This window comes from Helobdella robusta (genome assembly GCF_000326865.2).
Source record: "Helobdella robusta unplaced genomic scaffold HELROscaffold_38, whole genome shotgun sequence".
In the NCBI taxonomy this organism is placed as follows: domain Eukaryota; kingdom Metazoa; phylum Annelida; class Clitellata; order Rhynchobdellida; family Glossiphoniidae; genus Helobdella; species Helobdella robusta.
The window spans coordinates 146375-171987 of NW_008704829.1; the positions used below are offsets into that span (position 1 = coordinate 146375).

General features: G+C 31.1%; 6 protein-coding genes across 6 annotated transcripts; 2 read left to right on the forward strand and 4 right to left on the reverse strand.

Annotated features, from left to right (window-relative positions):
- Window positions 1-1496: 1496 nt before the first annotated feature.
- HELRODRAFT_176452 (hypothetical protein) lies at window positions 1497-3864 on the reverse strand (the record flags this gene model as incomplete). Its single annotated transcript, XM_009023816.1, has 4 exons — window positions 1497-1539; window positions 1604-1750; window positions 3099-3197; window positions 3755-3864. The coding sequence occupies 4 exons, from the start codon at window positions 3862-3864 to the stop codon at window positions 1497-1499; spliced, it is 399 nt and encodes a 132-aa protein (XP_009022064.1).
- A 2821-nt stretch (window positions 3865-6685) lies between these two features.
- Window positions 6686-8466, forward strand: HELRODRAFT_176453 (hypothetical protein; the record flags this gene model as incomplete). The annotated part of the gene is made up of 5 exons (XM_009023817.1): window positions 6686-6711; window positions 6764-6914; window positions 7064-7364; window positions 7546-7733; window positions 8311-8466. 5 exons carry the CDS (start codon window positions 6686-6688, stop codon window positions 8464-8466), a joined length of 822 nt encoding a protein of 273 aa, XP_009022065.1.
- Window positions 8467-10403: 1937 nt separating this feature from the next.
- On the forward strand, window positions 10404-12256 carry HELRODRAFT_176454 (hypothetical protein; the record flags this gene model as incomplete). The annotated part of the gene is made up of 5 exons (XM_009023818.1): window positions 10404-10583; window positions 10735-10876; window positions 11237-11419; window positions 11624-11737; window positions 12084-12256. The coding sequence occupies 5 exons, from the start codon at window positions 10404-10406 to the stop codon at window positions 12254-12256; spliced, it is 792 nt and encodes a 263-aa protein (XP_009022066.1).
- A 1276-nt stretch (window positions 12257-13532) lies between these two features.
- On the reverse strand, window positions 13533-14876 carry HELRODRAFT_176455 (hypothetical protein; the record flags this gene model as incomplete). Its single annotated transcript, XM_009023819.1, has 1 exon — window positions 13533-14876. One exon carries the CDS (start codon window positions 14874-14876, stop codon window positions 13533-13535), a length of 1344 nt encoding a protein of 447 aa, XP_009022067.1.
- Window positions 14877-15009: 133 nt separating this feature from the next.
- HELRODRAFT_185801 (hypothetical protein) lies at window positions 15010-20668 on the reverse strand. The gene is made up of 5 exons (XM_009023820.1): window positions 20304-20668; window positions 19716-19859; window positions 18864-19471; window positions 15535-15993; window positions 15010-15090 (listed from the first exon to the last, which is right to left on the reverse strand). The coding sequence occupies exons 1-3, from the start codon at window positions 20502-20504 to the stop codon at window positions 19331-19333; spliced, it is 486 nt and encodes a 161-aa protein (XP_009022068.1). The 5' UTR covers window positions 20505-20668; the 3' UTR covers window positions 15010-15090; window positions 15535-15993; window positions 18864-19330.
- A 2439-nt stretch (window positions 20669-23107) lies between these two features.
- Window positions 23108-25613, reverse strand: HELRODRAFT_176457 (hypothetical protein; the record flags this gene model as incomplete). The annotated part of the gene is made up of 8 exons (XM_009023821.1): window positions 23108-23224; window positions 23465-23581; window positions 23815-23899; window positions 24146-24245; window positions 24513-24600; window positions 24791-24894; window positions 25061-25189; window positions 25586-25613. The coding sequence occupies 8 exons, from the start codon at window positions 25611-25613 to the stop codon at window positions 23108-23110; spliced, it is 768 nt and encodes a 255-aa protein (XP_009022069.1).

Sequence of the window (25613 nt, forward strand, 5' to 3'; positions counted from 1 at the left end):
AATGAGTGTAAAAAAATATCAAAATGAACAAGAAAAAATGAATGAATGATTGATTGAATGAATGAATGAATGAATGAATGAATGAATGAATGAATGAATGAATGAATGAATGAATGAACAAGAAAAATTGAATGGATGAATTAATGAATGAACAAAAAAATTATGAATGAATGAATGAATTAATTAATTATTTAATTAATAAATTAATTAATAAATCAATGGATGGATGAATGAGTGTATCATTTAAAAAACGAAATGAAAGAAATGGCTAAACACTGCATAAGTAGATAAAAGAATCTATCGAATCTATCCATCCATACATCTATTGTATGGATTTTACGTATCTATTTTACGTAAAAATTATTGTATGTAACTATTGTATATAACTATTGTATGTAAAAAAATTATTGTATGTAAAAATTATTGTATGTAACTATTGTATTCAAAAATTATTGTATGTAATTATTGTTTGTAACAACGTAACTTCAGATTATTGATTTTACAACAACATTTATTATTATTACCATTATTATTATTATTATCATCACTATTATTATTACTATAATTATTATTATTATTATTATTATTATTATTATTATTATTATTATTATTAATGTGGCCACTTCATGCTGAGCTGCAAATCCAACCAGATGTTCTTTTGGGGGCAAAAAAAAAAATATTGCATAGTAGTAATAACAATTATAATTAATCAAAATTTAATGATCAACCTAATGCAGATGCACCTATTTATCTATCACAGAATGATCATACACACGCACACACACATGCATCATCATTGAATGAACTACAGATACACAGAGTTAAATCTATCTTCAAGTAGAATGAACACACACACACACACACACACACACACACACACACAGAGAGAGATAGATAGATAGATAGATACACCTATCACTACAAACAGAACGAACACGGATACTCACAGAAAGATATATCTATCTTCAAAAAAGAATGATATTAAGATCACCTCTAATCATTTATTTCAGCTTAACAACTTAAATGCATGTACTATGACTATAAATGACTGGCATTTATTTAACTTTCCTCAGCTAAATCCCCTCAACTTCTAAACTTAAATTTGTAGGCCTTAACAATGAGGACAATCTTTCATTTAGCAATAAAAACAATGAAAATGACAGTACAAATAAAATAAAATAATGAAATAAAATAAAATAAAATATCAAATGAAATAAATATAGTATTCATAGTATAATAATAATAATAATAATAATAATAATAATAATAATAATAATAATAATAATAATAATAATAATAATAATAATGTGAACAAATTTTATTTATCCAATCTACACAATGAAACTATAAGATATTAAGATAATAAATTGTAACTAAAATGTTAAAATGAATAGAATAAAAAAATAATCAATAGAATAAAAATAATCAAATGTACGATCCACCCATCCTCATTGCCAATGACAAGTGCATGGGTGTAAGTTATATTTAAAATAGCATTAGGCAATGTTTCTGTCACAAAAAATTCCATATTGGTGGTCTCTTTCGTGATGATGATAATAATTAATAATAATAATAATAATAATAATGGTAAAATCACATCGACCTACCAGGGTGTTCCCTCGTTATGTCAGATATCTTCTGTATCTGCTGGACGTTCACCAAATTCATACATTGCATCAGTACTTGCAGTCTGTAGGATAGCAGATTGAATGCCTCTCTGGCCTCTTCATAAGTGGGAAGAACGAATATCCTGCTTGGCAGGGTTATGAATATTTATTTTATTTTTCGATAATTTGCATAGGCGCGTGTTGTGTGTGTGTGTGTGTTTACGTCTTCCGATTGAGTATCAGTATCGGGTATGGAGCAGATGGAATCTCTTAGAAACACGATCTTGATAAATCATTTTTGTGATATAAAATAATTTATTTTTCTCAAACTTTTAACACTTTGCTTGGAGTCAAAGTTGAAGATGATGACGACGACGACGAAGATGATGAAAACAATAATGAGGATGACAAAGATGATGATGATAATGGCAACAATGTTGACGTCACTACGATAATGATTACAAAAAAAACAATGATGATGATGATGATGATGATGATGATAACGATAGCTGTGACGACGATGATGATGATGATGATGATGATGATGATGATGGTAACGAGTGACTATGCAATATAACTAAAGAAATGATGAATGTAATTACGACGATGATGATGATGATGATGAGGAAGACGACGACGATGATGACAGTGACGACTTGAAATTATAAACTCGAGAAAGAAAAATCGCATGAAATTAAAATATTTTGAATAAATTAAAAAAAAAGAAGGGGCACCTAAAAATTTTTAATCACGAACTTCTGAGTGTTTATAAATCAATTCAAATTAAATTTCCTAAACATGCAATCACCCAATAGATCAATTTAATTATAAGAGCTATTGAAAATAAAAATAATGTCATGAGGTAATTGGAAATCATTTAAAACAAAGTTAACAAGGTTAGTGTTAATTCATTGGAAATTATTTGTTTCATAATATTTCATAATATAAAAACATTCAGATAGAATTTTCTGTAAATTTTGTGATTCGCTGTTTCACGAATGGAAAATATTGAAGAGAAAATTGTCTCTATAATCACACACACACAAACACACACAGACACACACACAAACAAACACAGACACATACAAACACACACATCTATCCATCCATTTATTCATTCATCCATCCATCCATCCATCCATCCATCAACCTATTTATCTATTCATCTATCTTTTTATGTGCATAGTATTATAAAAGAGAGAAATTTAATATTCCTTAGACATAACCTCATAGCATACAAAAATTGACATAAACTGAAGTTTAGTGCAATTTTCACAAAAATTAAATAAAAAAAAATTATCTTCTTTCATTGATGACACTCTACCAGGCTTGTTTAGAGAAAAACTATCAAACTAAAACACATAAACAATTATTATTAAAACAATATATTCACACCAGAAATATAAACCAAAATATGTAAACAATAATACAGAAAAGTAAGATTTCATTTTTAAAATAAATTTCCTTTGAACTTGTGTTAAAAGAACTAACAGGAAATGTTTCTTGGAATTAAGAGGGCACAAAACTGCCTTGTAGACCTTCTTCTCCTGGTACAATTTGAATGTTTCGTCATCTGTGATCAGACTGAAACTGAATATTTCAATAATAAATTCAAGTTTACTTTCATTAAGTTAAATTTCCTTTTATTTTTGGAAAGTTTCTTCAAATGCCAAGCACACACAAAGGCGTTACAAGGCTCAGAGCATGAAATCAAATATCAGAAGAATTACAAGAACCCCGACAAATTTGGAAAAATGAACATAACATATAATGATTATATCCATATAATCCATATTTATATCGTATTAAGTCAATTTAATAAAACTGGTTATAAATTAATTTGTGATATTATATAAATATAAATTATAAATAAAATTATTTAAACTTCTACAGTTAAATAAAAAGTTATATTATAACATTTGTTAATGCAGATTATATATATATATTATAATTATATATAATTGTTTTTATATACTTTGACAATTAAAAAATTTGTTCGGATATGATATTATATTTTATATATACATCTGATCAGATATATATATATATATATATATATATATATATATATATATATATATATATATATATATATATACTATAAATATACACAAAATTAGGAACAAATAAACAATATTAAACATTACTTTTGGTAATAAGATGGGGAAATTTCTGAGACTTGAAATGGTGGAGAAGCTCCAGTGACTTTCTGTGTTATGTCACTCAGAAGGCCAGCCACTGATTTAAAAAATGACATCTTGCCAACTTCTCAAATTAAATTTAAAAGTTAAAACTTTTAAACTTGAATGTAGGTAAAAATAAGTAATTATGATGACTATTATTTACATTTTATGTAACTTAGGCTAGGCAGAAAAGGCTGGAGTCTTGTTTCAGTTTCACACTGACTAAATTAATATATTCATCAGTTTTTAATTATTAATGAATATTTAAATTTGATTATTTTATTTAAGATTATAATTAAAAATTTTAAATAATAATAAAACTTTGGTATTTTATTTGGAATTGGTTCATTAAATTTTTAATTTTAAATAAACAGTCCAATTTATTAATTGATATTTAATATTAATATTTAATTAATAATAGCCAGAGCCTAGAGACGTTTACACTTAATTTGTTTAATTAATTATGGCGACTAATTTTCAACAAATTGTAATAAAAAAAGAGAAAATAATTAGAAACAGCACAAGAGAAATGATGAAAAACAACAATCTTTCACAAGCAGCCGGTCATGTTTAAGTAGTTTAAATAAACGAATGTGAAAGTTGTCATGAAATCCCAACGAACTTTTTCATCATGTACCGTGCTACTTACAAACACTCACACCACACATACACACACACACACATACACACACACACACACACACACACACACACACAAACACACATACACACACACAAACACTCAAACTCATACACACAACATACAACTTTTTTTTTCCAAAATTTTATTGACATCAAAGGCAATCAAGAAGTTATAATGAAAACTTGTGCTGATTACCTTAACTGAGGTGCAATTGTCGAATTAAGCAATAAATCAAAATGTTATATTTAACAGAATAAAATATGATAATCAATAGAAACAAAAACTGTCTACTAATAAAAGTTTGAGCAGAAATTAATTGTTATTCAAGTTCAGATGAAATGAAAAAAACGAAAATAAATAAAATTCAGTAAGTCATACAATTCTCAAAATTTAGCCAATTTTAACAACATCACTAAGTAAACTTTCTTTAACATAATTTTTGAACAAATTTATTGACATAGTTCTAGCCTCAACACTTACGATAGCATTCCATAGCTTTATTCCTCGAACCGACCAATTTCTTCCATTTGTCCTAGTTCTACTTATAACAGAGCAAAGCATACCATTCTGTCTTGTTGATTATTTTGTATATATAAAAGAGTTTAAAAACCTATAGTTTACATTGTTTATAACTTTATATATAAAGACAAGGGTTATATATATATTGATTTGATGAATGTTTAATATCTTATATTAGATAGATAGATAGATAGATAGATAGATAGATAGATAGATAGATAGATAGATAGATAGATAGATAGATAGATAGATAGATAGATAGATAGATAGATAGATAGATAGATAGATAGATAGATAGATAGATAGATAGATAGATAGATAGATAGATAGATAGATAGATAGATAGATAGATAGATAGATAGATAGATAGATAGATAGATAGATAGATAGCTGCGATTGAGCAATTCCAATTCAAAATTTTATCAGTATCACACTAAAGGATAATATAAATGACATTATTTTCTCATTTTCCGTCTACTTTGTTACGATATTGTAACAGAATCTTCAATATTTTCCTCTTTCATGGTCTGGTCTGGATCCTCCATGGTTCCTTTTAAACGTAATATATGCACATAGCCAGTTGTGTACTTTTATAATTAAAAAAAATTAAATATTGTATATCAGTTTATTTTAGACTAAAAAATTTGAACTTTTCTTGACGATCCTACTCGTCTCCTCCTTGTTACTTCTTTAGTTTTACCTAGGATTGATTATTGTAACTCGCTCCGCTATGGTCTTCTTGATTCTACACTATATCTGCGGCTCGTTTAGTTGCTTGTGACCCATTCTTTTTTTCTTATAGTTTTGTATAACGCATTTGATTCACACAAGCGAACGCACACACGAACGCACACACACTCAAATATTCACATATGCCTTTCAGAAACAAGCGCTCTTAAACTCTCACACACACGCAAAATACATATGAGGAAAAAGTCGGGATAGCCACTTTTACTGTGTAGAAGTGAATCTTGAAGGTTTCCATAAACTTACGTGTGTTGAACGGAGTAACGATAAAAAATAAAAATAGGTTGACAACTGTTTGAAAGCTTCAAGAAAAGAGTCTTTGCTGAGGCCTGGGGGAAGGTGATTATTTTACAATTATCTCATCTAGTTGAAAGTATATAGGAAATTTTTACGATTTACTTCATCAAGGATGTCAACACAGTAAAAGTGGCTATCACAACTTCTTCGTCACATGTATTTTGCGTGTGTGTGAGAATCCAAGAGCGCTTGTTTCTGAAAGGCACATGTGAATATTTGAGCGTGTGCGTGTGCGTGTGTGCGTGTGAATCTAATGCGTCACATAAAACTTGACAAACTGAAAGGACCATCTTACCTGAATGTAAGATGTATCATTATTATATTTTGCATTCGAGCTACGTCTCAATGAACACAATTATATAATAATCGTTTTGCTCAAACACCGATTCCAAGATATAATGTATCATATTTACATATACGTTCAAATATATATATATATATATATATATATATATATATATATCTTATATGTGTATGCATATCTATATATAGGAATATAGTGAGAATATTTATTATTATGTAAATATATATATATATATATATATATATATATATATATAATATCTATATATAGTAGCAAAATGGTTTATCTGATCATAATTATTTATAGTTAATGCTTTCTTCATCTTATTTAATTATTGAAAATATTTGTTAATAATCTCCGATCATAAATTTTTATAAAAACCAAAATGTTCCATTTAAAATCATATTTTAAGTTAATTCGTTATTTAGAAATTGTGACTATTTTTTCGATATTTATTTACCAGTTGGAAAGTTGAATTGGAGCAGTTGACGTCAACAACATTCCAGTTGGCCTATAGTCACTTGATAGTTTGCAACCAGAAACTTCCGGTCTGTTCCAACCCTGCCTTTAAAACTAGTGCCAGGAGTGTCAAGGAATGCCTCATCAAGTGTTTGGTACGTTTTTTTAAAATTTTCATTAAATTTTTAATATTTCTTATCTATTTAAACATTTAATAAAAAATAATTAAGTGATTTATATAGTCCAACATTTTAAATAAATTCTATCTATATATAACATGTTTTATAAATTTTGTAACTTCCAGGCATTTAAGGAAAGTCAGTTGAGAGGGGCGAATTACTTGAAGTCAAATGGAACATGTTCCTGTTACCTGAAAGCAAGCAGCACCTACAACGTTACCACTGATTTGATATCTGCCGGTTGCATAGTACGTATATGTGATTCCATAAAACTTTTCATTAACATATGTCATTTATTTGAACCATTTAATCTCTATGAATCAAAAATGGAATGGAAAGATGACAAATTGGTGCCATCAAAAATATTTTTTGTATTTTTAGACAGCTTCGTCTGGAAGATACAAAATAAGATTAGACATAATTGTGGTTTCCTTACTTTGTTTTGAATAGATGTCTTTCTTTAAATGAATTAAAAACTCATTAAAACTGATTAACTGGTTGAGTTAATTTTGTAACTATTTGGGGCAAAAGTTTGAAATCCACTTTTTTAATTTTATTTTAGTTGGAATTATTTCATCCTCATTTTTTTAACAATCCAACTACTCAGACTGTCCGGGTAACTTCGACTACGTTATCGAGTACCACAAGTGTTACAAGATGCAGTACCAACGTAACAACTGGTACACTGGCAGATACCTCTGCAACAACATCTCTTCATCTCATCCCATCTTGCTTGAAGATGATGTCGAAAATGCAATCTCCCTGTCCTATGTCAACTACACTACTCTAGGTGTGGTAATGTTTTGTGGTGGCGTTCATAAAGCTAGGCATGTTATTTCCATTTTGAATATTATTTGGTATCTAATTTCCAATTTTAAACCTTATTTGGGACATAATTACGTAACATTTTGCTTTGTTCTAATGGTTTAAAAACTTTTTTAACACATCGCATTGATAATAGCGTGAAGTATTTTAAACATTCGAAGATTATTTGCTCTGTCCCCATCTGTATTGGGCCTCGTGGTTTACATTTTTCACAGGGGGGATAAGAACTTATGGCAGCGGTAATCTAACGCCTCCCATGTGGTCCCCTTATCCAAGTATAAATTTATTTTTTTAGTTTGGTGGCTCTGTTTTTGGAGTGCCAGTTTGCCTGGTTTGAAGTCTTAATGACCTGATTTGAATGCAAAAAATTTTCGTTCATCAAACGCTAATATAAAGTATGTGAATTTGTGAGAAGTTGAAACATTCCGTGGAGCAACGAAGAAATAGAACTATATTAAATAAAATTTATAGTTGATTAAATCTTTTCCAATTACTAAAGTTGACTCAACTAAACAATTCTATTGACTTTTTATTTTTTATTTCGTAGGCGTTTTCAGGCCTGTTGGAATCTCAAATGCCTGGTTACCTGGCGAACCGAACGGACCACTCGACGGAAAGGATTATTGCGTACAGAATAGGCTGGGATGACTACCCGTGCTTATATCTTTTGTGCATGCTCTGTGAATTTGATCTCACCATTTAATGTTTTTGCATCATGACGCAGTCTTCTGAATTTTATTAAAAAGTCGTCTTGAAAGTTTTGAAAAACTTTACATAAACGTGACAACTTTTTTTCTATTTGTTTTTTTCTTATAACCCATTTATGATGCACAATATCGCGTTGTTTCATGGTAAAATGGCAATTTGTTTGCTATCAATGTAATATACCTCTGCATTTTTAAAATGTTTAAATTTTTTTTGAAAAATTTTGTGGTAATCCCTGCCCCCACCCTCCCCCCCTCATTCCTAGATAAGCCAATGCATTCATTATAATTTATGCTGGAAGACTCCGTCGGGTAATCGTTTACAGCGTTAAAATACTTTGTAATGACGTAATTGCTTCCAGGTCAAAGTTCAGACCAAACGCTTCATCTCAATTCCTATTCACCTAACTCAATGGTAAATTTTAAATAAATTCTCTATTTAAAACACCTTTTTGAAAGGCTGAAGAATTTTTAGGACTAAAAAACGTGCTTGAATCTGATACTTTTCTGAAATTTTTCCTGTTTCATATGCATGAAATATTGTAATTGAAAGTGGTTTTGAAGGTTGTAAATAAGCTAACTTAATATTTCATTTGAAGGTTTTTGTATAAATCGTGAAATAATTGTTTCTAGTGCTTCATGTTTTTACATATTCATTCAATGTTAAAAATGCGGTAACCCACACTTAGAATAAATTCAATTTACAACTAAAGTTTGAAAGTTTTGACGATCTACTGGAGATTGGGTTTTTTTTTCAATCAAATTTTGGGAAGATTCATCTGAAGTTTAGACTTAATCTATGCAATGTATATATAAGGTGGTTTGTGGCGGGGCATCTTATTTTATACTCTCTCAGTTGTAGGAAGGTACCAGAAAATCAAAAAATTAAAATAAAGTTTTCTACTCAGTATCAAACTACGTCTTCTTTCATTTTGCCGTATCACAATGTGTCTTTTAATATTTGTTCGTTGAAATTATTGAATTAAATTGCACAATCATGAAGATAATTTCTTATGTAAACCCGCTGTTTTCATAATTCGTTTCAGTGTTAGATTAAAATTTAATTCCAAAAAAAACGTGTGTGTGATCAAAACATTTGAGTACATGTTTTCTATATAAATTACATAACTGCCCCCCCCCCGAGTTAAGATCAGTGTTTGTATTAAAAGTCAGTATTACGTATTGATTGCGTTCTGAATCAATTTCATGAATCGAATTTAAACGCAGTACTGAAAAGTAAATGGCGAACTTGCAGCTCCGTTTATGAAACTCTCTCAAAAATTTTACAAAAATCAACGATGTGAATGAGCAATATTACATTTTTTGAAAATAAATTGAGAAAAAATAATTTTTTACTCAGTACAATGAGAGGTCATCAAGGACGTAACATCAAATTCTATCTGTAATTCCTAACATAATGTATATGGAACAAAGCAAGCACGCAAATGTACCGATCACGCATATTATTATTATTATTATTATTATTGTTGTTGTTCTTGTTATTATTATTATTGTTGTTGTTATTATTATTATTATAATAATTATCATTAGAATTTTCTTCAGCTTGGTCGAAGCCTCATTTTAAAAGTTGGAAAATATTCGTTTCCAATTCCAGACGTGTAATTTGAGGCCATCGTTACTACTACACGTGAGATTGTGCGTGTTGTTCTTGTTGCCATGTGATCGATAAAACACGCTTTCAATGCGGTTGTTGTGTGGTGCAGTTAAATTAAATACCTTCTACAAATTGGAAAATATTTCTATTTTGGTTACAAAACAGTAAAATGTAATCTTTATTTGCAAATGTCGTTAAACATTTATCTCAAGTTTTATAAATCATATAAAAAATACTCAATTTGGTATTATTATTAAAATCTAAATAAATAAGCTAAAAATGCTTGAAAATTTTCAAAAACTAACGTTTATTCTTTACGTAATGAACATTCGTCCAAGCGGTCAGTTACAATCACAACAGGTGACCTTGACCAAATTCAGACCAGCCTACAGTTACTTGGTTGTTCGCAAGCAGAAGACACCAGTCTGTTTCGATGATCAGATGCCCTTCGCTTTGAAGATTCGAGCAAGGAGCAAGTTGGAATGCATCGTTAAATGCACGGTATGGTTTCATGAATTAAAAAATTTATTTTCTTCTACAGCCATTGCTTCAGATGTATCAACTGCAGCAAAGTCGAAATACTTAAGCGCAAAAGTTGTAGATAAGTAACTTTTAGTTTGCTAGTAAATAAAGAATTACTAATTAATAATAGGCAATGAATGAGAAGGAGTTGAGAGGGGTGAACTACCACATGACGTCAAGTGGAACGTGTTTCTGCTTTCCCAAAGCTAACACCACGTACAAAGTTTCTGCTAGTCTGCAGCCTGCCGGATGTCAAAGTTTTGTTATTCACGGTGTGTTTAAGATTAATAAACAAAATTTAGTTAAAAAATGTTGTTAATTAAAATGATTTAAACAATTAATTCATTTAAAAGCAAAAAATTATTAGAAATTGATTATCTCGATAGTATAAACAACTAGGCGTGTCTATGTGATTTGAAATAAACTTTAATTGCAAGTAAGTATGCCACGAGTGATTTGTAAGCGGCTTTGCACTTGCCCGGTCTAACAGAGAATAAAATAAAAATTAGAATTTTAGCTAAAAATTGATTGGACAAACATAAAGAAAAAATATTTTGATTTTAGCTAAATTGTACTAACTATTTTAAAAAGTTTAACTTATGTGTATTATATAAAGTATTTTAACGGTACAGACTGTCCGGATAACTTCGACTACGTTATCGAGTACCACAAGTGTTACAAGATGCAGTACCGACGTAACAACTGGTACACTGGCAGATACCTCTGCAACAACATCTCTTCATCTCATCCCATCTTGCTTGAAGATGATGTCGAAAATGCAATCTCCCTGTCCTATGTCAACTACACTACTCCAAGTATTTGACTTTTAATTAGCTTAGATTAAAACTTGTTAAGAATAAATCAAATTTCTAAAAAATTTATTTAATATATTTTTTTTTATTCTTTCTTTCCATTTCGGTCAAAGTTGTCTAGATCCGCCACTGCTCAACATTGAGATCATTTTTGGGCGATACATTTAGTCAATATTCAGTGATTAGCATCTGTTTTGTTGTATAAAGATTATTCAGTGTGTCCTCACGCCGAATGGACTGCCTGGTACACATTCTTCACGGGGGGGTTAATAACCTACGTCGGCGAAGTCAGGACACCGTTCATGTGGTCCCCCTATCCAGGTGTATTGATTATTTTGCAGCAAATAATTTGTTCTGTTTTTTGTGACAGTAACCTGGCTCGAATGCGAAAAATTTAAAAAAAAATTTTGTCTATCTTTTTTTATTAACAATTCGCATTTTGATAAACTGGAACGAGCTTACCAAGGTTTCAATACAATACAACACAATGTTTTTAATTTCCTCCTCAATATAATACAACATAATTATAAGAAAGCAGGGTGATTGTGATAGAGTTCGTCGAGAAACTCATCTAGCGCAACCACCGGGAACGTTAATTGTCAAAATTGTTTAGAAACGTTGTCATTGTTAGGCGTGTTAATACGTAAAATTAGTTTTTATTTTGTAGGCGTTTCCAAGTATGTTGGAAGCTCAAATGCCTGGTTCAGCGGCGAACCGAACGGACCTCTGGACGGACTGGATTACTGCATTCAGAGTATCATGGTTGGAACGACGGGATGGGATGACTACATGTGCTCATCTTCTCTCTGTATGCTCTGCGAAGTTGATATTCCCATGTAGCCCTGCAATCCACACGATCATTCATTCAATTATTTGAAACTATCAATGAAGCGATGCAGACCTGTTGAAAATATATGAAAAGTGTTTTAAAACACCAGGACGTGTCCAATTTAGCGATTCGTACATTTATGTTTAGATAAATTGACAAGTTTTTCATTAAATTATTTCGGAAAGTACAAAAATAAAACAAAATTATTACGGTCACAATATTTTTGTTGAATTTGCTTTTTTACAAGGTTTGTTTTTTACGGTTTTAATTATAAATTAAAAGAGAGAAAATCAAATAAATTTAGTACAAATAATGATGAATATAACTGGAAAGAATAAAAACGTATTTTCACAAAAAGAATTAAAATCCTTGGAAATATTAATCTTTTTAAATTAAAATATTAAATAAATTAGTCATTCTACATTCTCTTAATCTCAGTGCTAGTGAGTTTAATGAATATCAAACGAAGTTGTTATATAACGTACGACCTAACGTAAAAGAACTTCTCTGACAACAATATTTCTGACTTCCTAAAGCTCAAAATTTCAAACTGTAAAATGTTGTTACGTAAACATCGTCTGTTACAAGATGTGGAACAAATGCAAAAAAAGGTTAAGATTACCAAAAATCATTCATAAAACCCAAATTAAGAGAATTAAATCTGAGGGTCGAAATCTGGTCGGGAGTAGCTCACCGAAGTGTTGTTTGAGATTATTTAGGGATTATGCAAGGTAATGTTTTCCACGCAAAGTTGTGTTACAATTACATTACCGTTTTTGTTACCGTAAAATGTAAATTATTTGTTCAGTGTTCAACAAACAAATTCACGATAAAAATAGAGAAAGTCTCGAAAGCACTGCCAACTTGTATAAATGATTCATTAAAATTTCAAAGACCGTGAATTCAATCAAATAAAGTATTGTGTCATCAGACTTCATGTTTTTTCCATTACAATCTTTTATTTAGTATTTTTTAGATGCAGCAATTTTCCAATTTATTCATTTTTATTTATTTATTAATCGAATGAGAAATTGGTAATCTTTTAATTGTACCAGAACAAAGTAAAACAAATTTATATATAGTGACTGATTGATTACAAAAGACGATTCTTTTTGTAACAACTAATTTAAGAGCTCAAAAATTATAAATGACAACATTTAAAAGCAACCATAATCACATAGATTAACTATGTAACGTAAGAAATAATGGGAATATTTTCAATGTTATACAGAAGTTCGATAACAGCAAACTAGCAAGACGCGCTGAATTTGATTCTTGGTAAAAAGATCATTCAAATTGTTGTTCTAGGTGATGCTGACGAAGCAATCGTTGTTCGTGCTGTAGTTCTTCTTCCATTCTTTCGCGCTGTCTTTGCAAGAAATCCTCTTTCATCATAAGATCCTTCTTCGTTTTTATCAAATTCTCATAAGATTTTTTATACTTGGCAACTTGGATGCGTTTCTCATTCTGTCGGATTCGATTCTGAATTTTCTCGTAAAGGTTTTGGTTCTGGTTGAGTTGTGAGTAGAGCATTTTCATGCGTTTCATCAAAGGAATGAACTCGACGTGCTGGTGATGGTAGATTTCTTCCACTCCGTCATTTTCGTTCGTTTCGTCAACCGTTTCCACTTTGTACATCTTAGGCGGTGGCTGGACGGGCGGCGCAACATTTTGTTCCATGTGTTTCGATTTGTTGACCTTTTGCTTCTTGTGGTTGACATCGTCGTTGATGTACTCACTTGACGAGTAGTCGGTTATCTGGTTGGCCACACTTCTTTTTTCCTTTTCTAATCCATCGTTCCATTTTTTAAAACCTTCTTGCAGATCGCGGCGATGTTGTTGCTTCTGTTGTTGTTGTTGTTGTTGTTGTTTTCCTTTTTGTTGTTGCTGTTTTTCTTTTTTTTGTTGTTGCTGTTTTTCTTTTTGTTGTTGTTGTTGCTGCTGTTGCTTTTGCTGCTGTTGCTTTTGCTGCTGTTGCTCATGTTGTTGCTTAAACTGTTTTTGTTGTTTTTGCTTTTGTTGTTTTTGCTTTTGTTGTTGCTTCAGTTGTTGTTGCTTTAGCTGTTGTTGTTTTTGTTGTTTCTGTTGTTTTTGCTGTTGTTGAACCTTTTGTTGCTGCTGCTGATTTTGTTGATGCTTTTGAAGCTTTTGTTTTCGATTGATTTTCTCCGCTCCTTTCTTTTTTTGCTCCAACATTTTTAACTTTTTCTCGAAGTTTTTTTCGAACTGCGACTCCTTATTGTTGTAATGTTGAACTATTTTTCTTTTTCTGGCGTCAACACCGGCCTTACAATGCAGACAACTTCTCTTAGCTCTTGAAACATTTTTACGAGAGTTAAAATTTTCCTGTGAGTGTTCTATTATTTTGTCGCTTTCTAAGGTAGAATTTTCAACATTCTTCTCTACTGACGAATGTTTTCCATTATGATACAATCCAATGAACGGAATGATTCTTTCTAATGTGCTTGTCAAAAACGAAACACTTCTATTTTGCTTTTGATTTGGCAAATTTTTATTCACTGATGCATCGTCATTATTGACAATTTCATTTTTTGTGATTTCTGTACTTGATATTTTGTGCTCGCCAACTATAGCCAAAAGCAGAATCAAGTAAACGACTAATTTTGCCATTTTTTCGGAATTAAATTTTGAATTTCGTCTATAGCAACTGCATAGATAGGCTACTCCTACTGTGCGAAGAAATTTAATTAGTAAACTATCGATATTATCTGTTATTCCGAAGGACCATTAAAAAATTGAAATATAAACAAGTGAAGAATCATGTTTATATTAAAATTCGTCACAATAATAAATGACGCAGATAAACATGGATCAATCAATCAATCAATCAATCAATCAATCAATCAATCAATCAATCAATCAATCAATCAATCAATCAATCAATCAATCAATCAATCAATCAATCAATCAATCAATCAATCAATCAATCAATCAATCAATCAATCAATCAATCAATCAATCAATCAATCAATCAATCAATCAATCAATCAATCAATCAATCAATCAATCAATCAATCAATCAATCAATCAATCAATCAATCAATCAATCAATCAATCAATCAATCAATCAACCAATCAATCAATCAATCAATCAATCAATCAATCAATCAATCAATCAATCAATCAATCAATCAATCAATCAATCAATCAATCAATCAATCAATCAATCAATCAATCAATCAATCAATCAATCAATCAATCAATCAATCAATCAATCAATCATTCATTCATTCATTCAATCAATCAATCATTCAATCAATCATTCAATCAACCAATTAGCAAAAGGGCGTTTAACACGAGTTAAGAAGTGAGAACAAGAGGACGATCGTAAACCGGGTTTAGGTTCAATTAATATATCTGATAAGTACTTAAGAAATAATTTAGATTGAGACTTATACATTAATATGCAAATTTAAAAAATTATTCTATATTTTATAGTCAGTCAGAGCAAGAGAACAAGATGTGGAGATATTTGAGAAATGAAAGGGGCACGAGCAACTAGACGATCACAGCAGATGATAATTTACAAAGAAATATTGCTAATGTTCGTCGCAGATTTATAACTCCAGTTATTTAAACAATATTTGTTCATCTATTTATTCATTGTAAAAGTGACTGCAGCAACTATTAATTTATCTGCTGATGTGAATGTCTTGTTCTCCAACAATCCGGCTTGACTTGGAAAAATATTTTTGTCTTGTCCATCAAATGTTTAAACGTATCGTGCATTATTGAAATAATATATATGTATATTATATATGTTTCAATACATTTATGACTTTCCATAGTTTCAGACAATCTTATATTATTGCTAACTTGACTAACTTGCACGTGTATGCTTTTCGCTTTTTGTCGACTAACGTGTCTTATGATATTTCAATTAACGTTTCTTTAATAAACAATTATATTAAAAACAAACAAGGAAGGTTTTTTATTTTAAACAGGTTGTGAGCCCAGAACCCTTAATAAATTGTTTAGAGAAAAAGTTATTTTGAAAAAAAAAGAAAGAGATTGCAATTCGTGACTAAAAGAACTTTTCCAACTATCGTTGAAGCAAGAACATCAATTTTTTTTTTCCTTCAAAATGGACTCAAAGCTTCAAATAAAACAGTTAAGTTGCGCAGCCGATTGGCCCATTTGGAAACGTCGTGTTCGAGATTTCATGGACTACCATGAGGGCACACTTGATGTGATTGATGGGAAGTTGTCAAAACCAGAATTACTAGAAAATCAAACAGAGCAACAGACAAAAGATTTTTAAAATAAATCAGATCTGTTTAGAAAGGCAAACAGTTATGCCAAATCAGTAATTGCGAATGCTGTCACAGAAGATACATACCAAAAGATAATGGACAAGAACACAGTGTTTGAAGTTTGGGAAGAATTAAAAAGAAATTTTGAAGCGTCAACTAAGGACCAACTGTTCCAAGTTTGTAGCAATTTTTTCGATTTCAATTGGATAGCGGATGTAAATGTATCCGGCCAAATTGCAAGATTGAAGACTTTATGGAACGAATTAAACAGTGGGCTTCAGGCATCGGGAGAAAATAGACTACCAGAGCTGCTATTAGTATGCAAAGCGATGCAGATTCTCCCAAATAGTTTCCAAAACTTCGAATCAAGTTTGCTAATGCTAGGTGAAGAAAAGCAGTTGATAGATGATTTAATCACTCATCTCTGTGCTTTCGAAAGAGAGATAAAGACTTTCGACACAATCAATAAATCATCAAGGCAGAACGCCTTAGTTGTAAATGTTGAAAAGCCAAGTTTCAACAAATCAAGAGATTTCACTAAAAATACAAAACCAGTTGGTAACTGCAACTATTGCCATAAACCTGGACGCTGGGTTAAGCAATGTAGAAAGTGGGTCAGTGATAGAAGACCTTTTAAAAATTCCAAAAATGTTTCAGCGACACCAAGAAAAGCATATGATGAAACATCAAATGTAGTTTTGTGCACGTCAGCCAGTAATCAAACACTGAGAGACAACACTAAGTGGTATATTGACAATGGAGCAACAAAGCACCTAATGAACAATCCAGATAATTTTGTTACTTTTGAGAAGTTTGTCGCACCATGTTCTGTTCAAGCTGCAGGAAAAGAAGTTCTTGCTGCTGTGGGTAGAGGCAAAATAAATATGCTGTCAACAGTAAATAACAAACAACAGTATATAAAACTCTCAGATGTCTGGTATGTTCCAAATATAGGTAAAAACCTGTTTTCCATATTAGCCGCATTAGATAAAAATTCAAAAAACAGCAAGTTTGAATCTTATGCAACCAAATGTCAACTCAGTATAAAGAACCGAGTGATAGTACAAGGGACAAGACGAGTAGATGATTCCTTGTATGAGGCAAACTTGATTTCATTAACTCCAGATACACTGGCTGAAGTGAATATAGTCGGTGAAAATTCAATAGTGCAGCTCTACCATGAACGTTTTGGTCATCAAGATAAACGTCACATAAAGATTGTTATAGAAAAGGAGTCAAACATTAAAGTTCATCTTGACAAGGATTTGTGTGAACCATGTCTCTATGGTAAAGCACATCGGTTAAAATTTGGCAAGAGAAATGCAACCAATAAACCAGGTGAACTACTATCAGCAGATGTTTGTGGTCCTTTCAGTACCGAATCATTTAATAGTAAACGATATTTTGTTGTTTTCAAAGATCATTACAGCAAAATGAGGTTTATTTCTTTTCTTAGACACAAAAATGAAGTGAAACAGGCACTACAAAATATTTTGTCTAAAGCAGCGACTCAAGGTCATAAAGTAAAAGGATTTTTGAGTGACAATGGGGGTGTGTTTGACAACGAAGAAGTTCTAAACATCCTGAGCAGCTATGGAATCACGCAAAGACTAACAGCACCATATACACCTCAACAAAATGGTGGTTGTGAACGTGAAAACAGAACAATAGTAGAAATGGCACGCACATTGAAGTACTCAAATCCAGATTTTGAATTTCCAGTCGCTATATGGGCTGAGTTATGTTCAACTGCAGTATATTTACTTAATCGAACAGGCAAGTCGTCGATTGAAGATAAAAGCCCATTTGAAATTTGGACAGGTAAAAAGCCGAGAATTAACCATTTGAGAATAATTTTACAACAGATCCTCAAATCAATTGCAAATCAGAAAATGACTCGAGTGTAGAAATGATGATTCAAAAGAAGAAATTACAGATGACACTGAAAAGATTATAGATAATTCAGTTAAAGTTCAACTCAGATAGGTCAAGCTTGCAGAAACCTAAGAAGTTAGATGATTATGTGATGCAGGCTGAGACATATTTGTTAGATGTACATGAACCAGATACATACGAAGAAGCCATTCAAAGCAGAGTCAGACTGAAACTCCTGTGTGGACATATGGGACTAATGTCATAAAATGTTTTGAAAGAAGGGAAGGTATTGAAATAATATATATGTATATTATATATGTTTCAATATATTTATGACTTTCCATAGTTTCAGAAAATCTTATATTATTTTCGCTTTTTGTCGACTAACGTGTCTTCTAATATTTCAATTAACGTTTCTTTAATAAACAATTATATTAAAAACAAAGAAGGTTTTTTATTTTAAACATGCAATAATCATTTAACCGATAAACTTTATTCAACATTCTTCCGAGATTTTAATTTTATTATTAAACACCAAGACAAGAGACCGCAACCGTCAGTAACCATATACAGACCGTGACAATCAGCAACCATATACAGACCGCAATGAGACAAAGCAGGTCTAACCAACAAAATACATCGCTTTTTCGTCGGTTTAACCATCAAAGAACTGAGAATTTCATATATGCGAAATGCCATCTAAGCAACAATATTACACCAATACGCAACCACGATTTAGCTAAATTAGCTCAAATAGATAGAAAAATCAGTAATCATTAAGGTTTATCATCACTAGTGTTATCACTCATCAGTTGACATTTTATTAGTTTGCAGACAGCACTTAAAATTTTTTTTTTATAAATATCATTGTTATTACAAAAATAACGAAAAGACTAAAATTAGATATAGCAAGAGTTGAATTAGTAAAAAATATTATTAAAGATGTTTCTTCTGTGAAAGAGCTGTTTGTTCAAATGAATGTTTCTGAATGATTACGAGGCCGACAACTATGAAGGCCGATCCAAGTACCCACATTGTGTTCAGCACCTCTTCAAACAACAACCAGCCAACGAGAGCCTGCAGGCAAATAGTATAATTTATATTACCAATTAATTATAATTGAATACAAATTAATTAATCAATTTATTATTATTTCAATTAAAGTACTGATTGATCAAAGAAAATTTTTTAAATAAGCATTCAAACTAGTAAAGTCACATACATAGGCAAATGTTTTATGATAAAACAAGATACATTAATAACAAAGAAGGATAATAATAATAATATGATAATGAATAACAAATAACGGATGGTGACTAACAGTAAGGAAGAGATTTACAGATGAATTGATGATTGTTGCAGTAAGTGAATTGGTCAGTTGCAGACTTTTCGTGAAAAATGTCCACATAAGGCCATTGCAGATGAATACGAATGCAAAACACGAGACTCGGAAAAGCATACTAGGCTATAAAAAAAATGAATGAGTGGATGGATGGATGAATGAATTCAAATTAAAAAAAAATACCAAGAGCAAATAATTCATCATTTCATATGAAACAAATCATCATCTTATGTGGAAATGAGGTAATCGTTAATTAATGGGAAGTTTGTTTGGTCAACTAATATAAAAAAAACATTTTATTTAATTAATTGATTGAAACTTTTGAAGTAAATTATGAAATTAAATTACTGAACAAATTTGAAATATAATAATGACATGGCTGAAAATTCTTTAACTCATGTAAGCGTATTGTACAGTAAAAGTAAACAAACAAGATAAATTCTTAATAATACTTAAATTTTGTAGTTATTCACTGCATACTATTAAGTTAAATGTTAAATGAATCATTTAGTTAAAATTTTATATAAAAAAAAATTAAATTAATTTCATAACTCATCACTCACATACATAATAACAGATGTGTTCGTAATTTAACTTGGAGGGCGTAGAATGTTCTGGAGAGACGTCCGTCACAGACGAACTCATAAACTCGAAGCAGACGTCGTGAATGAAAGTCGACATGGCGAACTTGGCGGAGATGGAGGCACAGGCGGCGAAAACACCCGCCATTACCGACCAATGAAATCCAGTGGAAGAAGTAGCAGACATGTTTTTTAGCAGTTTTGTTGGGTTTTCATTATTTATTTTCAACTAAAAAATCTTGAATTGAAAAAAAACCGAGTCATTTTTTAATAACAATAATTTGACAAATCATTTTAAAATTAAAAGTTAGAAGCAACTTTTTTAAACAAAACAAATAAATGTTTAATTTTTAAAAGTGAAGCATTAAATTAAATAAAAGTGACACTAAGTTAAAAAAAGTAATTAAAAGTTGTAATTTATAAAAGTAAAGAAACATGACGTAAAAATTGATTCAACATCATTATATTCTCGACAAGGGACAATTCCGTCGTAAATATTCACGTTATAACGTTAATGTCATATTCATGCTATGTTATACGCGTGCATTCGAAGCCGGTAACAGAGACTAAAATCAAAAAAATGAAACTTTTTGTGACTCAGAAACAAAAAGACACATGTCGGCATATATCGGTCGGGCTACAACACGGTGGCTATTCACGGGTGCTATCCCACTACTGGCCGACACGGAGACTTTTGCCTGCTGTGTTTCCACCCTGGGCCGGTTCATCTCTCCTTAGGCAACCTGGCGACTCGGAGCTCCCTCCGGACCGCCATATTGATGCCGGACTTAGTGCGGACACCCGATCGACATAGAGCACCGGGCCGCAGAACCCCCGACCTCAAAACCTTCTACATGCCATGCCTCCAATAGCTGGATTACAGGAGCACGCTACAACTCCCAGCGATCTAATGTTGTTTTAAACTTTTGGTCATTCATTTCTTAAAAGTTAGCTGAATTTTTTGAACAAATTAGTAGACAAAATTAATTTAAAATGTTTAATAACAGCGTAATTTATTTTTTAATTATTTAAAAAAATTATTTTCAATTAAAATTAAGGAGAAATCATATAAATTGATTTAAATACAAAAATAACTAACGTTCGCTAGGTGTCTAAGCAGAAAAGCTAAAAATAACCTGCAATCTGGTTCTCCGTAAACCGATTTTAAATGGGATTATTGAATGTTTTTCAAACAAGTTTAGTAATTTCTTAATTTCGAATGTTGTTATGTGATAATATATGTCAAACATAGCGAATTAACTACACAATTCACTTATATTCTTTTAATTATGATGGGGAGACTAAATTTTTAACACGGGGCATAGATTTGCTGCAGAGTCGCTGACGGTATTTTTTTGGCCGATCTTATACATAAAACGGTTTTTTAAATGACTTTTATTAAAATATTATTCACAACGGGCCTAGATCCGCCATTAATAGCGTCATAGAACTGAAGAAATGTAAGCTGTATGCCGTTTATCCAGAGCTAGTATAGAGTGGAGTCGCTGTATAATTATATTAGATGGATTTTCTGAGATCTTTAAAAAATTTAATTTGAATATAACGAGGTCTTAGTGTTTTAAGATCATTTATCGTATTAGAGAGGATTAGAAGTTGCATCTCTTTCCGTTGGAATATTTAATTTATTCCATGCTAATTTGCAGAAGTTATCAAAAAAAAGAAACCCCAAAAACCCAATAAATATTTCATATTATAAAATAATATGATACCCATGACAGAATTATTACCATAAAATTAAAAAAAAAGATTTGTTTGACAATTCAACAAAACAAAAGACAAAAACTATTTACATTGAATCAATAATTTTTCAGGCTAAAATAAAGTTAAGACAAAGGTTTCATGACACTTGCACATATAAATGTACACCGTATTTTATATTAACGCGTTACTTATTACATGAAGAATTACAGTAAATTATTGCAACAACATCGTACAACATTAATAGAGAATTTGTTTGGTTCATTAACCAAAAATTATATATTTCAGTTCAGCATATTCCTTTAAAACGATTTTTTTGAAAAATGTACATATTTTTGAGAAAAAAGTACAGAAATGATTTATATGATGATAGAAGATGATGATTGCTAGCTGCAATGATCAACCTATAAATGGGTAAAAAATGAATGAATGAGTGAAAAATGAATTAATAAATGAATGAGTGAATGATCAAAAGAAAGAACACATTAATGTTAGCCAATGACGAAATTGCTGACTAAATCATTACATCCAAAATAATATAATTACTTCAATTTATATAACTAAAATTTTATTATACGTATTAATCAAAATTTGCAGATAATTTAGAATAAAATTATTCATCTAGGTTATTTATTTCCAAAATGAACCAGCCATAAATAAAATACAATGACGATAATAATAATAATAACATAAAAATAACAATAATAATGTGATGATAACATTAAGATGAGAAGATAAATATTGAAAAAAGAATATAATAATTTATACCAGCAAAATAACATTTTAACCATTGTACCATTGTGATTATATATATATATATATATATTTGTGTGTGTGTGTATATATATATATATGTGTGTGTGTATGTATGTGTGTTTGTTTGTTTGTGTATGTGTATGGTGTGTTCATCAAGGCTAATGCAATAAAAACAAATCAAGAATAACAATAACAAATAATATGATACAAAATATACAACAGCCAAACCATTTACTATTATTATTATTATAACATTTAAATAATGTAAAACCAATCCAAATAATATATGATTTAATTAATTAATTATATAATTAATTAATTAAGATTATTAACACCATTGTTATTTACGTTGTTAAACTTAAAACCGTTGTTGTTAATGTTGTTGCTGTAATTCGAATTCCTCAGGATTCCTTCAGTCAGCTCCTTCAAAGTCTGCGGGAGTGGTTGAGAGATTGATTTGGGTGGTTTGTTGGGATGTTATGTGTGGGTGAATGAATGAATGGATGGGTGAATGAACGAATGAAGTAATGCAAGAAAGATAGACAAACAAACAAGCAACTAAACAAACAAACAAACAGACAAATTAGACAGACAGACAAAAAAAACGAAAAAACAAACAAGACACACAAACAAACAAATAAACAGACAAATAAACAAACAAACAAGACAGACATTAGGTTTGCACTGATCTTCGAGCCAGGTAAAAACACAGTTGGAGAGTTCTTCAAATCCATTGACTGAGACGGATGCATCAAACGATTGAAACAACGCGTCCATCAGCTGCTGAAACTATAAATAGCAATAAAAATAATAACAATAAAGACATCAGCAGTAACAGCAGTAACAATGAAGGTAATGATAAAAAATTGCAAAACTAGACCAAAAAATAACAAAAACGATACAAAACAACAATAGAAAAAACAATAAAAACCACAAAACAACACAAAACAAAAAAGCAGTACAAAAACCCAAAAAATCAACACAAAAACAACACCAAAGAGCAACAGAGAAAGAGTACGAACAACAAAAAACTTCTCCTCGTTGGTAACTTGATCTGCCCCATGTTGATAGGAGTTCTGGCAGCTCTTTACCATCTGCTCATACTGGCTAGTATTCATGTCAGGAGTGTTTTTATTAGTATTAGAATTAATAGCAATAGGTGTTATTAAGATTGCTAGTGGCATTAGTAACAAAATATTAGTACTAATATTTTTTGTTAAGGGTTATTTTTATACTGATTGCACTTGATTCTGGGAAACACACACACGCGCGCGCGCGCGCGCGCACACACTGCACTTGCTTGCGTGAAATAAACAACTACACAACACACACACACACACAAAGTCGACCTACCTTTTCATAATTTTAAGTGCAGTGACCTCTTTTTTGAGGTTTTCATGATCCTCTTCCTGTTTCTTCTTCTGTTGCATCAAAAACTGGATGTAGTCTATGGCTGGATTGGGAGGAGGGAGGGGGGTGCGAAAAATTAAAATTAAATAATCAGGAGACGTTGTTCTCACTGCAATATAACGTTTAAGGGGTTAAGATGGATAGGCATCTGTGGTACTGCTCTGATGTGTTATCATTACAACTATTTCAAAGATTACAACTGGTGAGTATTAGTATAACAAGGCACGACAATTAAGTAGCACAACAACAACCAAACACAGCAACCAAACAACACGACCAAGCAACAACACCAACAACAACGACAACCAACTTTTCTGCAGTATGCTTGCCTTGCTCAACTTCTGCGACGGTGCCTCCAAACAAGTTGGCACTACGGACTGCAACTCCTCATAGCCTCTCTGCATATGCAACAACAACAACACGACATACAACCATTGTTAAATTTTGTCAGTGGTAAGAACAAATTGGAAAAATGAAAAAGTGTGACTGAGTGTGACTGTATTTTGTTTTATATCTTCTAGGAACGGTTATCACCATCACAATCTCAATCACCTCCACCATCACCCCCATCGTAATTAGCATGCGTACCTTAATTGCATCCCTTCTCTTCTGCTCGGCTTGGGTGTGGGCCTCCCTGCGTCTTTCCATGAAATGGTTCGACTGAGTCATGGCTACGTCACTGTCCTCGTCATCTGGTTAGTTTGACATGCTTGTTGAGTGTGTGTGTGTGTCTAAGTAGGTAGAATGTGGTTTGTGAATGTGTGTGTGTGTGTGTGTGGTGTGAATAATTTAGGTAAGTGTGTGATTTGGTTTGTAAATGTACGCAAAGTTTGCAAGCTTTACGACCAAACAACTAACCAGTGTTATGAGTGGAGGAAGCCGATGAACAGCTGATGGCATTGACCGACCCAACACTGCTGGCTCGAGAGAATGAGAAACCGATGTTCCCTGTGGGACTCTGCTGCTCCAGCTTTACATAGTTTTCAGCTAGATGGATGGATGGATGTTGGGTGAATGAATTAATTCACTGATGAATGAATGAATGAATGGAGAAATTTAATTGGGAGACACTTGAAAAAATGAATATTTGTTGATAGTTTTCTACTTTGAACAAAAAATATTACATGGCTGCATGTATGTGTGCTTTGCGTATTTTAAAAATTTGCTTGCAAATTAGTGACAAATAGAATTACATATAGAATAATGATAGATTATTTTTCCAATAAAATAGAGTTTAAAATCATTATTATCACATTTATCAGCCTTTAACAATTATTAACAATGACACTAAATAAAATATTAGACATAGATATCAAACAAATTTCTTAAAATCCACATTTTTAAAAATTTTCAAAGGCATAAAAAAAATTCTTTTAAACTCACAAGCCTCATAATCATCAAATCCCGACAT